A 16,401-nucleotide genomic window follows, 5' to 3' on the forward strand; every position below is an offset into this window, starting at 1 on the left:
CACGTCACGCGTGATAAGCCTATGATCCGAGATGATGACATGTCTCTTCATGTGTGGAGGCCATCTCTCTCGAGCACACGGCAATTCTCTTGGTTTTTTCAGTCCATCTCTGCCCCGCGCCACAAGCTGGTAGAAGGTGAGTGGGTCGATTGGGGTCACAGGCATCGGACGTATCCCCAATAACATCGGCGCCAGCGAGCCTGGCGCCAAGCCGGAGGTCCATTTTCGGAATTGGTTTCGCCAGGGGCCTATTTGTGAAATTTTTTCGCAAAAAGGGCCAAAAAACAAAAAAGTTCCTCCACGCTCGGCAACATATCTCTCGAGCAAGTTGCGGGTGGGATGGCAGCGACGTGCCTTGTAACCGTCAACTAGTGGCCGCTACTTTCTTCGTCCTCCTCCTCCCCTGCTCCGTTTGTAAAAGGCCGGAGCTGGACTTGTCAATGCACGGACTTGTCAATGCACGCTACGCATATCTCCAATCCCATCAGGCCGTTTTCACTCTCAGAGCCCGTCTTCTTCATCGGTGGCATGCACACTGCACTATCCGGTCGACAAGAAAATCTTCAAGACTTTCCGGACACACCGTGGTCTAGTGGTGAACGCAGCAGGGTCCCTTCCCTTCCGTTGCGGTGAAAGTGAAACGAAGAGATCGAATGGGCACGTTCAAACTTGAAAAGTTCAAACCACTGCGTTTGTGCAAGTGGCAAGCACGATTTGCATGACTGAAACTGATCCATCAGGGGGGACAGGAGTGCAGAGTACACTGACCTGCTGAAACGGAACAGGGGGATTCCTTTCCAAGGGAGGACAAGATGATGCCCTGCAAATCACGCTATTAGAAGAGTGCTTACATTATTAACAAGGTTCCGGAAGCAATCACGCATTCATTGCAGTGGCTGCACTGCAGTGAGCTTGCACATTTTTGGAGCTGCAAGTAGCATGGAGAACATGTGCCGGCCCTGCATTCCTGGGCATGGCTCCTCCTCCTCCTCCTCTCCTCATGTCTGCCTGCCCTACCCAATTAGTAATCACGGTACTGCTAGTCTAGCAGATATCTTCAGGTAATGCGGGATTAGTTAACCGAGGGCTCCACCTGCTTGTTTAGCAACAAATGACAAGCAGGCAGAAGAATCAGAAGGCATGTGAAGAAAGAAGGGCATCTGAAAGCAGGACCGCAGAGGGGTAGGGCGATGAGGAATCTGACGGCCCCTCCGTCTCTATATCTACGTATACCCACGCTCGGCAGCTGTGGTGGAACTGGAAAGGCGCCTTTGAGATGGGAGGAGACAGAATCTTTTTTTCAAAATTCAAACTCTGTTCGTGCTCTGCCTAGCCTCGCAGGCAGGTTAGAGAGAAAGTGAAGAAGATCAGGGAGCAAAGCTGTATTGCCAGTGGTTGCATTATTAGTAGAGTAGCAGGAGCATTTTCTTTCCCTTTGTTTAACTTTTTTTGGAAGAAAGTAGCAGCAGCATTATTGGAGGCAGGAAAGGAATAGATAGAGGAAAAAACAATGGAGTAGCAGGGGGGCAGCGAGAAGCAATGTCAGGTGGCAAAAAACAAAACCGATATGGATGATGGACTTATGGTGCAGGTGCGTGGAGCAGCATTTGTTTCTGAATTCTAAATGATGCATTGTATATGCGTACTAATCAAAGAAAACAGTTCAAAACCGAGCTCGACCGTACTATACTAGCCTAGCTACATGAACACGAGAAACTACCACGCATGGAGATCGTTTGGAGAGCTTGCTCCATGCCTCCCTGCCACCAGCATTCGAGAAGCCAATGGTGGCTGCAGCTGAACCAAGTGACACCCGTACCACTGCTACTCCGCTCTGGATTCTGACGGATCCATGTCCTCCTACTCCAAGCCAGCCGACCAACTTGAGCGCCAAGTAAGGCAAGGCCTCGCGGCGGTTCAAACCGGAACACGTGCCGGTCGCCGAGGTCAAGTCCTGTTGTCCGGCCCTGCCCTGCGCCTGGTCGGCAGCGCAGCGCAGCGCAGGCACTGCACGGAAAAGCATCACGGCAGCCGAGGCTCTGCTGCTGCCGTTTTCCCTTTCCGTTCCACGCGCCATGGCCAACGGGAGTGGTGTGCGTCGCGTCGGCATCTCTGGTGGATGGCGCCGGTGGTGTGCACCGCGCCGGGTGCGCCATGCGCTTCCGCTCCTGACCCCTTTGTTAATGGTCGCCGGGGGAGGGAAACCAACAGATTAGTGGTGGCGAGTATTTAATCGGCCCAAGGGAGGAGATATTTGGAGTAAACTAATGCCTGGCCCAGGCTCAGGCTCAGGCTCAACAAAACTAATGGCCTCCTCCCTTCTCTGATTGCGAGTGACGCATCCGCTGGCAGCTGCGATTTCGAATTCAAAATGGATTGGATTGGTCCTACATTTGGTAGCACTTCGCATTTATTTTATTCGTGGCAGTATAAACAAGAGGATTTGGGGGGTTGGTGGGCCCGGTGGGCGACGAGACCTGGGTGCGGGCGGGGCGGCTGACCTAGGTGACCTGGGGGCGAGGGGATAAGAACGGCGACCCCCCTGCTGTTCCGGCCGCAGCCGCCTTCCTTGCTCTCTCCTCCTCCAACAGTAACAGACGGCGACCCGTTGCAATTCCTCCTCCGATTCCCCGTCTCCTCTCTGTTTTTTTTCCTTTTTTTTTTTTGAGGGGATTCCCCGTCTCCTCTCGACTCGAGTCCTCCGCGCACCGCGCGTGCATATAAGCCCAGTCCCCAGCCCATTTCCCCTTTGCTTTGCTTCGCCTGCCAACATTTCCTCCTCCCTCCCGTCCCGTCCCGTCGCCTCGCCGCCTCCGCACGCGAAACGCAGCAGAAACCGCCGCTCCCTCCGCCCGCCCCTGCTCGGCCGTCTCCCCTTTGCGTGCGAGAGGAAGGAGAAGGAAGGGCCTTCTTGGACAAGACTAGAAGCGTCTCGGGGAAGAGAGGAGATGGCGATCGACCACGAGTCCCCGTTCAAGGAGCTCCGCCTCAAGAACCGCAGGATCATGGTGAGTCAGCCACCCCCATCCCCCTTGCGTCCGTCTTTCTGTAGCCCAGGGCCCTGCCATTCTTGATTACTGATGCTTGCGATTCATCGCCCTCCTGTCAAACCAAGGAGGACGGTTTCTTGATTAGTCTTCTTTCTGTTACTGTTGGATGGGAGGGGTTGGGGTTGGGGATGAATGCTGCCTGCCTGCCTTTGGCAATGGCGATGCGAAAGATTCAATGTTTCTCGACCTTTTCTTGGTTCTGGCTTTGGGTCGTCCGCATTGGTTATCTGGTACCTGCGTTTCATTCTAATTGTATTGCCATCACATCCATTCCGTTCCCAAGGCAAAGCAACCGAATTTCTTGGCGATGGTTCCAAGGAGAGAAATTTCCTTGCGGACTAATCTGATTTGTGTCTCAATCCTTCAGCTTTTCTTCACAGACAACCAATTTGGAGTACTAGTACGATACAAATGCTTCGCCATTGAGCAAAGTGGCTACTAGTCAACTGACGAATCCGCCCGTCTTTGTTTTGTCGTTGCAGGGAGGCGGCGGCCCTGAGCCGGAGGAGGAGGCCGCCTCGGCGGCGTACGGGGACCAGTGGCCGCGCTGGCTGCAGCCGCTGCTCTCCGCGCGCTTCTTCGCGCATTGCAAGACCCACAGCGACTCGCACCGCAGCGGCGAGTGCAACATGTTCTGCCTCGACTGCTCCGCCGCCGCGGGCACCGGCGCGCTCTGCTCCCTCTGCCTCGCGCACGGCCACCGCGACCACCACACCATCCAGATCCGCCGCTCATCCTACCACGACGTCATCCGGGTCTCCGACATACAGCGCTTCATGGACATCGCCGGCGTGCAGACCTACGTCATCAACAGCGCCCGCGTCGTCTTCCTCAACGAGCGGCCCCAGCAGCAGAAGCCCGGGTGCGGCGGCAAGGCAGCCTCCGCCTCCGCCAACCTCTGCGAGGTATGCGCCCGCAGCCTCCTCGACAACTTCCGCTTCTGCTCCCTCGGGTGCAAGGTCGTCGGCTGCGCCCCCGACGCCGCCAAGGCCAGGAGCTGGCTCCTCCGGCCCGCCTCCGACGGCAACGCCTCCTCCTCCGCCCTGCGGAATGCCGACAAGAAGCAGAGCTTCTCGCCCCCGACGCCGCCGACCCTGCCGACGAAGCGGCGCAAGGGCATCCCGCACCGCGCGCCGTTCGGCAGCCTCATCGTCGAGTACTAGTCCTCGGCGGCGGCATTGGCATTACACGCGCGCGGTAAAGTAAAAGTACTCTTCAACCAACGGAATCGCAGTGCGAGTCGCTGAATCCGTGCATGAATCACAGTCCGCCATTACGGCAATGGGATGGCCACCACTTCGGTGGCCGCCTTCCTTTGCCATGGCACTTTGGGGTTGGTGGTGCTTCTCGAGGTGGATGCCATTTGCTCGCTGGCTTTGCTTTCCACAAAGGGAGAGGGAAAGAAATGTGGAGAAGAAAGAAAGGAGGGTGCTTGATGCTAGACCAACTACTCCTGCCGCAACTATGTCAATCAAACTAGCCTTTCCATTACTAAGAGTTAATTACTGCTGTTAGGACAGAAGATATATATTTCTGATAGAAATATATGTACATGTTTAGTCCTGTTCTGTTTCATATCACCATAGTGGAGCAGTATAGCCTAGCTTTTGTGATGCTCTTACCTTTACTAGATTAGATGTCTGAAGAATGTCAGGAGATAATCAGTCAGTGCTAATAAGCAATGCAGGTGGCTCTGCTCCCTTGCATCCTCCTTCAGAGTTTTGTGATGGACCTGTTGTGCTTGATTGGTGTCAGTCACAACTTATATAAGCAGTAGTGCTTTCTTCATCTGCAAGTATGCATTGCCTAGTTGAGGATGAGAATGAGATGATAGATCCCGAACACGTTTCTATGATTCTATCTGTGTCCATGGATAATGTGCTTCCGTTCGTCGGCTTTTGATCAACTGAAGGTTCTCAACATCAGGTCAGTCCAGACTCTAGCGCATAGCATTGCTGCCACTTGATGATGGTACCATCAGGAAGCAAGCTAGGAAATGGCGTCACGTTACTGCCCAACAGGGTTGCGTTGATAGAAAGCCACTACGAATGCGATTGCCTGGCCATGTATGATTGAACACCCGGATTATCTATACAATTAGCATCGTTCTTTGCTCATCTAATCCTGGATTATTAAATGGGGGGTGCCTGCTGACATAATACTGATACCTGAATAGTCAGTGACGGCATCGATGAAGCCATTGAACAAGGGTTGGCTTTTCGTTTGTTTAGGCCAAAGAGAGGGACACTGACCAATTCGCGACCTAACCTAGACTATTATAAACAGAGGGGACGAAACGGACGGCTTCGTGGGTAACGCCATGAAAACGACCTGGAACAGAAGCATCTAATGCAGAGAGGAGAGGACACTAGAGGAAGGATGGCAGCAGCATCAGCTTTGGGAGGAGCGGCGGCGGCAGCAGCTGAAACATATGCTGCCGCTCACACGCATTCTTTTCTGGCTTCCACGCAACTTTGCGAGGCGAATCGGCTTTGGAGGGGCTTCCCTTTTCTCGAGGGGATGCCACAGTGGTAGTGACATGAAAAGGGGAGGAAATGAAAGTGGGGGTGTGACATTTCCCAAAAGGACGGGGGGCAGAAATGGAAGGAGGTTTTTTTCTTTCCTGTGCGCGTGTGTAGAATTCAAAGTGGTGGGCGATGTCGACATGGACGTGGTCGGGAATTCTTGGTGGTTCGGCTGCAGGAGCTGCGCAAGATATGCCATACTATCTTATTAGCTCAATCGGAGTGGATGTGTCTTCCATCTCTTGGGTTGTGCGGAAAGGAGTGCCATCTCCATTTGGTGATGGCATCTTTCTTTTGTTCACAAGGATGGATCATGTATAGGTGCTGCAAAATTGAACATATAGGTGCAGTGCCCAATTCTGATGATGTTTTCTCTTCGAAGTTGTCTAACACGATATCCTGGCTACACGTATCGCATTTCAACGCATCAGCTGCACATTAGGCATGTTTACTCGAGAATGGAGGATTAGAATATCATGCTAGTCCCATGGTCGAAGAGGGGACAGGCAGACATTTGACTCAAATCGCAAGTTCCTGCTCACACGGAGCTGGAGTAATTTTGATGCGGTTCAAGCCTCAAAGGCATTTCTTTCAGCGCTCGTTGACGCGTGTATGTGTCATCAATTGGCGAGCCATGCGGCAAATCCTCGGTCCCCTTCCCCCCTCTGTCACTGGAACCGAGCGAGCACAAATCAACCGGAAGCAAGCACGCAACGCGGCCCGCAGAGTGCACGTCGGAGTGGCAGCCGCCGCGCGAAAGCTTTCCCCGTGTGCAAGCCGCGGCGGCGTCTTCCCGGTGGCCCCACGCGCGCCGGGTCCGGGCCCCAGCATCCTCTCGTCCGTCGCCGGTCATGCGCGAGTCATTCCGCCGCGTGGTCCACACGTGTGGGTTGGGGCGTCGACGTGTCGCCCGCCCATTGGTCCCCGCCGCCTGCCCGGATGCCCGGCTCGTGTGGGGCCACGTGCCGCCTCCTTGCAAAGATCATCGCAGCAGTCGCCGCCCGCCGCCGCCTCTCCTTGACCCACCACCCACCCCCGCCCGCGCACCCTTTCCTCGTGCGGGCGCGGGACTGGGCCCGGGCACGTCCGGAGGCGTGCGATCTCGATCCGACGGCGGAGGTGCCGTCCCAGGTCGGTGGAGCCCTCACAGGTCGGTGGAGCCCTCACGCGCGGGCTGGCGCTGGGTCCCGCGGGGTGACGTCACGCGTGGCGTGGGGATGAGGCACTCCAGTCCAGGCTCCAGGGTCTCTCGGTCTCCACGAGGCGCTCTTGGTCTCCGGCTCGAATCGGGACGTGTCCCGCGGGTGCGGTGCGGGATCCATCCATTAATTTTTAGTTCAGGTTATACCGGATATTTAATACTAATTAAAAAGATTAAACATGAATTAATTATAAAACTAATTGTATAAGTCATGATTAATTTATGAGACAAATCTATTAAGCCTATTTAATTTATGATTAGCACATATTTACTGTAGCATCACATGGTCAATTATGAACTAATTAGATTTAATAGATTCATCTCGCGAATTAACCTTCATTTATGCAATTGATTTTGTGATTAACCTATATTAACACTAATTAGTATCTAAACATTCGATGTGATAGGGATTAAACTTTAGTCCTCACTCCAAATGAGACCTAACGTACGTGGCGGTGGCTGGCTGCTGCTCTGGGCTATGGCAGGGTGGGGGCAGGTGGATGGATCTTTCTAGAAGGAGGCATGGAGGGAGCTTTAGCAGTACTAGCAGTTCGCTTAACACCATGCAGCGACCAACACAGCCAATTCGAGCCCCGTTTTGCGAATCTTGAGGTAGCACACGTTTGTCAGTGCCAAAAACTGCAGCGGATCGTAGTAGGATCGAGCTGCGCGTAAGAATTGAAGCAACAAGCCTGTGTGGTGACTAGTCGATTACTCGATCTGCTCTATCACAAGCTGTTTTTAGCCGCTCTGATGAAACGAGTTCAGGCAAAGCTTCCAAATGCATGGCAACTTGTACAATCACGGAATGCGTGCTATATTGTTTAGTGATAGCTGATCAGTTACGATGATACGTGGGTGTAGCTAGCTAGTCGATGGATCCCAACCAATAACCAGATATCCGGATGACGGCAGCTGATGTGTACCAGATGTACCTGCTGCAAATGAGCGAGGGTCAGAGCAGCTGGGACGCACTCGAGCAATGGTCACAGAAGCTAGCCAGTGCTTGGTTTAGGAATGTTTGGATACACCTGCTAAAGTTAGTTTAGTATCTGTCACATCATATGTTTGGATACTAATTAGAAGAATTAAACATAGACTAATTACAAAATTAATTGCACATATGGAGTCTAATTCACGAGACGAATTTATTAAACCTAATTAGTCCATGATTTGACAATGTGGTGCTACAGTAACCATTTGCTAATGATGGATTAATAAGGCTTAATAGATTCGTCTCGCGAATCAGCTCGAGGTTCTGCAATTAGTTTTATAATTAGCTCATGTTTAGTCCTCCTAATTAGCATCCGAACATTCAATATGACACTGCTAAAGTTTAGCATCTAATATCCAAACACCCCCCTTAATTGGGAAGAAATAGGCATCAATTTACTCTTAATTGGATCGCAAACCAGGATGCCGACTCTGTCCTCTCCGTCCAACCGGGTCAGCCAGCTATGTTCGATTGCTTGAGCTACTTTGCAGCGGTAGCGGCTGCAGCTGCAAGTCCAAGCAGCAGCCGTTCGGCTGCAACGTCCAGAAAAGTTATTTTTCCACTCTCGTTTCCATTAGCTATTCCCATTATGTTATTTTTTTAGTGGTTGCAGCAATTGAACACGCTTGTGTGGTTGCAGCAGAGGTTCTTGACCGGCTGTAGCTGCAGCACAGTCGCAGCCTCACAGCACTGCAGAAAAGCACAAGCGAAGCGATCAATATGGATCGTCGGAGCTACTCTACTTGGACGAACAACACACTTGACTTGGGCGACTTGGACCCTGGGTCCCGGTCGACCGGAAAACTAGTAACCTATCAAGACCAGAAAACTAGTAACCTATCAAGTTGTCTGCTACCTACTTTTTTTTTGATAAAAGCAAAGGAGCAGAGCAAGCAAAGTCGCCGGCGGCGACGACAAGCAGCAAAGCCAAGTGGTTGGGCTGCTAGAGGCGCCACAAACACATGGAGGCAAAGTGGAGGAACCACGCCAAGCGACGGTTCAAAGTGGATGAGGTAGCCGACGATGTCCATCTTCTCTGACGAACCAAAGATTTGGTTAAAGCGATCGTCGGAGCTTTCTTGAACGACAACCTCAAAGCCGATGGAAGGCGTGCTGCTGCAACAGAGACGACGAGGTCGCAAGCTAGTTGTAGTTGAGCTTGGGGCTGCCTCGGGGTGGGCGGCATGAAGTCGAAGGCGACGGCGAGCATCGAGGCTAAGCCTGCTGGAGCAACGCCGATGACTGAGCAAACTGAAGCAGAGACGCACGTACCAACGATGATAGCAGCCGAAATCGCCTCCAGCACAGCCGAATCAAAGGTGGAGGAGAGTGGATCCAAGCGGCGGCGGGTGGATGGAGTGGAAGCTGAATCCATGCAGCGAGGGGGATTTATTTCATTCCGCACCTGTGGACCACCAGTGATGAGGGAAGCACCGGCATGGAGCTCACCATGGATGGCGAGGAACACAACGACGGTGACAGGGATGCGGCTTCGGAGAGGGAGAGGAAGAATCTCCAACCGAAGAAACATGCTAAGAAAAGATATATACACGGGTGGCGGGGGTCGGCCCACCTCCCTCTTGTCGCTGGCAGTGCCAGTAGAGGAGAAGAAGGAGGCTGGAAGTGGCGAGATGTAGAAAGCTACAGTAGAGAGCGGAAGGGATAGGGATGAAGAGCTTTGCTCTATTCTTGTGGAAACCGCTTTGATGCATACTTGTGCGGAAATCGCCGGAGTTGAGTACCGACCAGCTCGACCTGCCGGTGTGGTTGGCACGTCAACGTGGCTCACCTGTTGGTCCTGGCTTGTGCCGGCCAATGCTGTGGTGTGGCCGTGTGGGCTGCCACCATCACCTTTTCTTCGCCCAGCGGGCCACCACTCGAGGCTACAATACCGTGCCGCGGCACCTCCACTTATCACATTTCCTTCTCCCTCCACACAAACTGCTACAGTACTGCGTGCTGGAGTTGGGAGTGGACCTGCTCCCTCCGGTCGGATTTCAGATCGAAAGCGGATGGAAGGAACGCTTTGATCAGGGCACGTTTATAGTACATGAATTTAGTGAACCTAAGCATATCAAGTAATTAAACACCTTTGCAATTTCTTTTTTCCATGCTTTGACTAGCTATGCATGTCTGCAGTTTAGGATGCGGGCGAGGTGGCAAGTTTTGGAAAGAGACGAGGACATGTGGCGGAACCACCCAAATTAAACCGACTCAATTACGCTAACCATCATCTTAATAGTTAATCCGGTCACACGCACTTAAAACAGTGTAATTCGGCAGTCCATCGAGTCAAGCCCGATTCAACCACTGAATACCTCGATCAAAAGAACATGCAACAAGTCTCACACGAAGGTGAGCGCAGATGATACGCCATGGTATTTCGGTTTACAAACATAGAGTTCAAAATTAATTTACAAACCAAGTTTGAAATTCATAAAAGATTACAAGCTAGAGTTCTTAACTAAAATACAGCGGAAGTCTAAATGATAAAGCGAGAATAAAGATACATGACGATATGAGTAGCCCACCACATGTCATCAAATGTGGGACCACCTCAAGGTGAGGTCGGAGATCACTCAACCGTCCACCCTTCAGGTAAAGGACAGCCATCCCAAGGTTGGCCGGTAACCAACTCTATCATTTCCTCACTAAGACCTGAAAGTAAACAACAAAGCAAGGCTGAGTATACTAATACTCAATAAGACTTACCCAACTATGGTACATACTTAGTCGACTCCTAGTATGCAAGGCTTTTGGCTTAGGGGTTTGTTTTGCCAGAAAGTGACTAAGAGTGGATCCTTACTTTCAAGTTTTAGCATCCAATTTAAAGTTGAGCTAACCATTCTACATGAACAATATTTTCAAAACTTTTCAGTATGGAAAAAAAATTCATTAGATAACAACATCAACATCATTTCACATTTCCTTTCATTCCACTTCTTACTACGATGTGACATGGTGATCAAGGTTCTCTTAACCGAGAGCGGCGGTGAATCAATTCGATTTATAACCTTGCAAGGTGGACCTATACACACGGCATATGCATGCGCCGTCGAGCCGCATATGGCAAACAGTTTCCTTAAAGAGTGATGGCATTTGAGAACTCCTACGACCCTCGAGTGCTAATCCCCACCGGTACCTTCCTAGGCCAGCCGTGAGTTATTGACTAGCACGAATAGGAAACAGGACCAACTCAATCTACAATCACGCCATAAGGTACTAAGGCCCCGTTTGGATACTACCTGCTAAAATTTAGCACCTGTCACATTGGATTTTTGATGCTAATTAGGAGTATTAAATATAGGCTAATTACAAAACTAATTGCACAGATGGAGTCTAATTCGCGAGACGAATCTATTAAGCCTAATTAGTCCATGATTTGACAATGTGGTGCTACAGTAACCATTTGCTAATGATGGATTAATTAGACTTAATAGATTCGGCTCGCGAATTAGCATAGGGTTCTGCAATTAGTTTTATAATTAGCTCATGTTTAGTCCTCCTAATTAGCATTCGAATATCTGATGTGACATTGCTAAAGTTTAGCACCTAGTATCCGAACACCCTCTAAGTTTTATCAATTTCAACTACCTCTTACTTCCAGCATGTGTATAGTACAGTTCAAACTCGATCAGCAGGACCACAACGAACGGATCTTAATCGACACAGGCGGAGCGCAACCAACAACACTAACTTCCACTTCATTTCTATCTTCGCCTGATCTCCAACTTTTCTTTCATCAGTGATTCATTCTCAAGTAACTTGCCATAGATATCGAAAGGTCCTATGTCTCACGAGCGATAGAAGATCACTCGATTTCTATCGTTCTTAATTAAGCATGGCACTTCTATTGACCTACACATACTAGTATTTGAACTTGGGAGTCCTAGGGATCATGTAACTAGGGGTCATGCATAAACTAAACACGTATTTAATATAATTGCATAGTTTTGAAATTAGGGGTCATGCTCCGGGGCTTGACTCCCAAGCTGTAGAGTTAGAGTCAACTAGACCTTGGGCCCTTCCGACCTTGGGCCAGGTCTTCGGGCTTCTACTGTTGATCCTTTCTCCTTGTTCACCCATGATCTGGTACACCACGTCCTCAGCTACGGAATCTACATGTATGCCATGACGCAATGCAAATGAGTGAATAAATTGTAAACACGACAATGCAACTTCAAATTTTATGCAGTAACTCAATCATACATCAAGTTAACTTTGCAGCAACTCAATCATACAACATTTAAAAACCAAAGGAGACCATACAAGTATATCATTATCTACACAAGGAAACACTAGAGTTTTCATGTGAGACATACCATTATCAAACTAAGCCAGTAATATTTTAGTAACTTTGGTTGCAGCATGGTATGAATGCCAGGTTGTAAATAAGTGATTTAGCATGTCATGATGGCAACAAGACCTAGGTAAAACATAAGTGAAACTATAGTAATAACATACCAGAGGCCAAATAAATGACATAAATAAGCAACCATAGAGATTCTGCTAGCAAACTTTTCAGGGATGAAGATGCTACTGATAAAGAGCATAAAATATTTTTTTAGCCCATAAATCTAGCAGCAAGTATTTGTAATAATTTAAACTAGTTTATAGCAAGAATAATTATTTAAGAAGCATTCTGTATTATATGAACATAAATCATTTACAGGAGTTTACTAATCACCCAAAAATATTACTGTAGACATTTCAGCATGATTGGATTTCCACAGAATTTATTACAAATCAAACATTGCAAAACAACAGATATGAAGAATAATTTATACCTAAAGTTATATAAGCAATTTGGTTCTACAAACTTTCTAGAATACTTTTCAACATAGGAGTATGATACTGTGAATTTATCAGGATTTTATGAGTACTAGAGCTATTTATTCCAAATTAAGGAGATTAAACAACATGTATTTTAATCAGCAATAGAAGCACATATTTCACAAGGACGAGTATTTTTCCTAAGTATATTTGAGCATCAGGAACCCAACAAAATTTATTTTATATTTTATCATTTTTCTATAATTTTATACGGATTTCCAAAATTTCAGCCATTTCAACCAAAACTAAAATGAAAAAAGAAAAGTTACTTTCGTGGCAAGGTCCTCGGAACAAAACTATATTAGCGGATCTGCCCTTGCTTTTGCACTAAACCCCCTGAATCTAGCACTTAGGTCCCTTGAAGTTTTCCACCTCAGCACTTAAACCCTAACCTTTTACGCATCACCCCCTAGACTTCTATTCTTCTCTCACCCGCGCCCTTCGCCCCTTCTTCCACCTCTAGCTCGCGCCTGAGCGGCGACGGCGTGCCAGCACCGGCGTGGGGGCTCCGCCTCCCTCACCAAAAACTACCCCTTCGCCTTCCCCACGACTTGGCGCACCTTCTCCCCCTCTTTTCTCCTCAAAACTCTAACGCTAGCCCTAGTCGTGACTGGCGGCGACGCATGGCCGGTGGCGAGCTCACGAACGCGCACGGCAACTAACCTAAGAAGGCAAAGCGGCGAGCGCTAGGGCACCAAGAGCTCATCATGGCTCCGTTTGTGGGGTTAGTGGGGCAAGAGGAAGCTGGGAAGGTGGGTTTCGACGGTGGAGTGGAGTATTGTGGCCGGCGGCAATGGCTTGCGCGGGGACTTCAATCCCCAGCGCTAGGGTGCATGGCGGTGGGCAAGAAGAGATGGAGGAGGTAGATGGGAAGGCCTTATAGATTTGGGTGGCGGTGATTTAATTTTGGTGAAGGGCAATGGCGGGATTTGGCCGGCAAAGGCGCCCTGCTCGGCTCGATTCTGTTTTGCTTCGTTTTGGCCGAAGCAAGAAGAAGGAAGAAGAATGGGAGAGGGAAGAGGAGGCTGACTAGCTTGGAGAGGATAAGGCCGGGCAAGAGACGGTTGGGTGCTGCGTCAAGGTGAGGGGATGGCGGTAGTGGAGCGAGGACGACATGATAGTGGCGAGCGCAGGCGAGGAGGCGCTGGCGTGGCATTAGCGGTATGGTGCGGCGGAGCTGGTAGACGATTGGTCAGCGACGGCATGGTGCACATAGGGTTTTGACGGAGCGCACACGCGTTGACTGCGAGGCTGGATGGTTGGAGGCAGATGGTGGCACGGTGGGGAGACCTGCTCTGTCACCCGCGGCAGGGAGAACAGAGAGATGGGAGGAGGGAGAAAGGAGGAGTGACAGTGGGCTCGTGATATTTTTCTGAAAAGATCTTTCCTCCTTCAAAAGAGCAAGCTACTACTGATAAAAAATCCTCCAAAAATACCCATTGGAAAGATAAAATCACAAAGAACACAAAGAAGCTTGAACCAACTGCAGAGCTAAAAAGGATTGCATAGAATTTGAAAAGGAAAACAATTAAAATTGAAACTTCACTTAATTTTTATCACTAGCACACGTCACCCAAAAATTAAGCAAAAATTCTGTAAATTCATCATTTTGCATCAAATATTTAAATAAAATAACAGGAGGCATAGCTACATAGCAAAATTTTGAACTACTTCACAAAGTTTCATTTAATCAATAACTGACAATTTAAAGGAGTTTAAACTGATGCACTGACATGATACTCTTTATACACTAATGAAGTTATCTAATTCTAAGATTAACACCTGGGGTGTTACGGGACAGGTGGGGACTGGCGAGGCACTTTTGTGGCAGGTTTGTTTTTCGGAAAGAGGTAGGGAAATGAAGGCAAGGTGACGTGGCTGCAGGAAAAGGGTAGGCGTTAGGCATGATTAGTAGGATCGTACCGATGCTTGCTGCTTGCATCAATGTTGGGATTAGTATATGCAACGGAAAACAAGGATGTACATGTCTAATAAAGAACGGAACGGAAGCTAATCATGCAGTGGTTCAGCTTAATCATGCGTAATTTAATTTGGCATCCCGATCATCATGTATACTATGCATGGTGTCTGCTGCCAGCTAAACCCAATGATCATCGTGTGCATGGGGAAGCTAGCTGATGGATAGAGATGCACGAGGTGTTTAGTTCTACGGATTAAAGTTTAATCTCTGTCACATTGAACATTTAGATACTAATTAGAAGTATTAAATATAGACTAATTATAAAATCAATTACACAGATGGACAGATGGCCTTCGTAAGTAAAGCTGCAGAGAGGAAGAGCGCTTTGCTCCGGCTCTTTCCTTGGGAGTACAAGCTGGCCTGGTCCGGCCAAGTCGGTCGGTCAAAGGTCAGGAGTCAAATTCTCATCAGGAGAGAACAAAAGAACGGTCAGAGTCAGAGATATGCATCGTTGAAAGTTGAACCACACGGGACGGCTTGGACTTGGGCATCACGCTCGCAGCTGGGCCGTACTGTGTGGGGTGCTCTGCTGGCTGTCGAGAGAGAAATAAAAAGACTCCTTGAGTGAACCGAGGGCGCCTTTACCACTTCCACCCACCTATTTAGAGATATGGCTAATAGATAGTACTAAAGTTCATGAAATATCACTTATACCCTTTTATCTTCTTACCTTTTTCCTTTCTCTCTCCCTCTTGTTGTCTTTTCACAAGCTATTAGGACACATTAGCTCTTCCCCACCAGCTAGTGTTTTTTGCACTTTTTTGAGATGGGCTAAAGTTTAGCCTGTGGGATATATAAGCACTTTTAGTTTTAATTTAATCTAAAAATAAATCATGAATACGATGAACAGATAGCAGATTAAACTAGACATGTCTACGCAAGATCTAGACAAGTCTATCATTGCAAATAGAATCACACATTCTACCATACTATCCAGTGCTATCAGACTGCAACAGATCATAATAGCTAGTATGGAAGATATAACCTGAGATAAGAGATCGTACGTTTCTTTCTTGATGAAGACCGGCTCCTGGACGACTACCGGGTATAGCAGGCGACGACGATCAGCAGCCTGACGTTGTTCGCGACGGCGAGTGACGCCCGAGTGACGAAGAGGTAGACGAGCCGTGGTGAAGGAGTCGACGAAGAACTTGACGAAGTGGAGGAAGCAATCGAGCAGTCGCGCAGAGCGCTTCCCAAAAACCTTATTCGCCCTCTCCCGGTGCAGGATCGCTGAAGACGACGGTTCTGGAGACCTGCTCTCCCAATCGCCGGTGCACGCCGACAATCGGGATGGAGTAGATTACGGTGGCGGCGCAGCAGCGAGAGGAGGCAAAAACCCTAGCTCAAATAGATCTATTTTTGGTAGAGGCCGGTAGGTCGCATATATAGGAGAGCCCACGATTCTCACGTCGCGATCGTGATCTAAACTGGTTAGGATTCCATATATCTCGCTGACTTAAAGACCAAGTAATCAAAAAATAAAATGGCAAAAGGAAGCCGCGCCCCCGCAAGGGAGGGGCCGGATTTCGGCGGACCATTCACGCAGGTGCCGCGCGCCCGCGCCCTTCGCCCCACCCGGCGAGGCGTGGTGTGGCGAGTGAGTGCGCGCGTGTGGAGCTCTCCTTCTCTCCCCACACACATAGCTTGGAGGAGTGGAGACAACTTCCATATTTAAGTTGGTTATCCCTTCCCTCCACTAGTAATGTGGGATTAAAAACTTGCACCACTCCACCTCTTGCCCACATGAGCCTTTGAGATTTATTTGGAATTCTGAAATTACTATGGGCTCTCCCGTTGCATAGAGGTGCTAAACT

General features: G+C 49.2%; 1 protein-coding gene across 1 annotated transcript; it reads left to right on the top strand.

The window, feature by feature from the left end:
• The first annotated feature begins 2,639 nt into the window (after nt 1-2,639).
• On the top strand, nt 2,640-4,905 carry LOC101774717. Its single transcript, XM_004983503.4, has 2 exons — nt 2,640-3,008; nt 3,533-4,905. The coding sequence occupies exons 1-2, from the start codon at nt 2,949-2,951 to the stop codon at nt 4,211-4,213; spliced, it is 741 nt and encodes a 246-aa protein (XP_004983560.1). The 5' UTR covers nt 2,640-2,948; the 3' UTR covers nt 4,214-4,905.
• Nucleotides 4,906-16,401: the final 11,496 nt, after the last annotated feature.

The sequence above is a fragment of the Setaria italica genome, chromosome IX, assembly GCF_000263155.2.
Source record: "Setaria italica strain Yugu1 chromosome IX, Setaria_italica_v2.0, whole genome shotgun sequence".
In the NCBI taxonomy this organism is placed as follows: Eukaryota; Viridiplantae; Streptophyta; class Magnoliopsida; order Poales; family Poaceae; genus Setaria; species Setaria italica.

What these genes read in the sequence shown, in the direction of transcription:
- LOC101774717 (XM_004983503.4), top strand. Translation starts at nt 2,949, where the DNA reads ATGGCGATCGACCACGAGTCCCCGTTCAAGGAGCTCCGCCTCAAGAAC. An exon ending in TCAAGAACCGCAGGATCATG is followed by an intron (nt 3,009 to 3,532) that starts GTGAGTCAGCCA and finishes TTGTCGTTGCAG; the next exon opens with GGAGGCGGCGGCCCTGAGCC.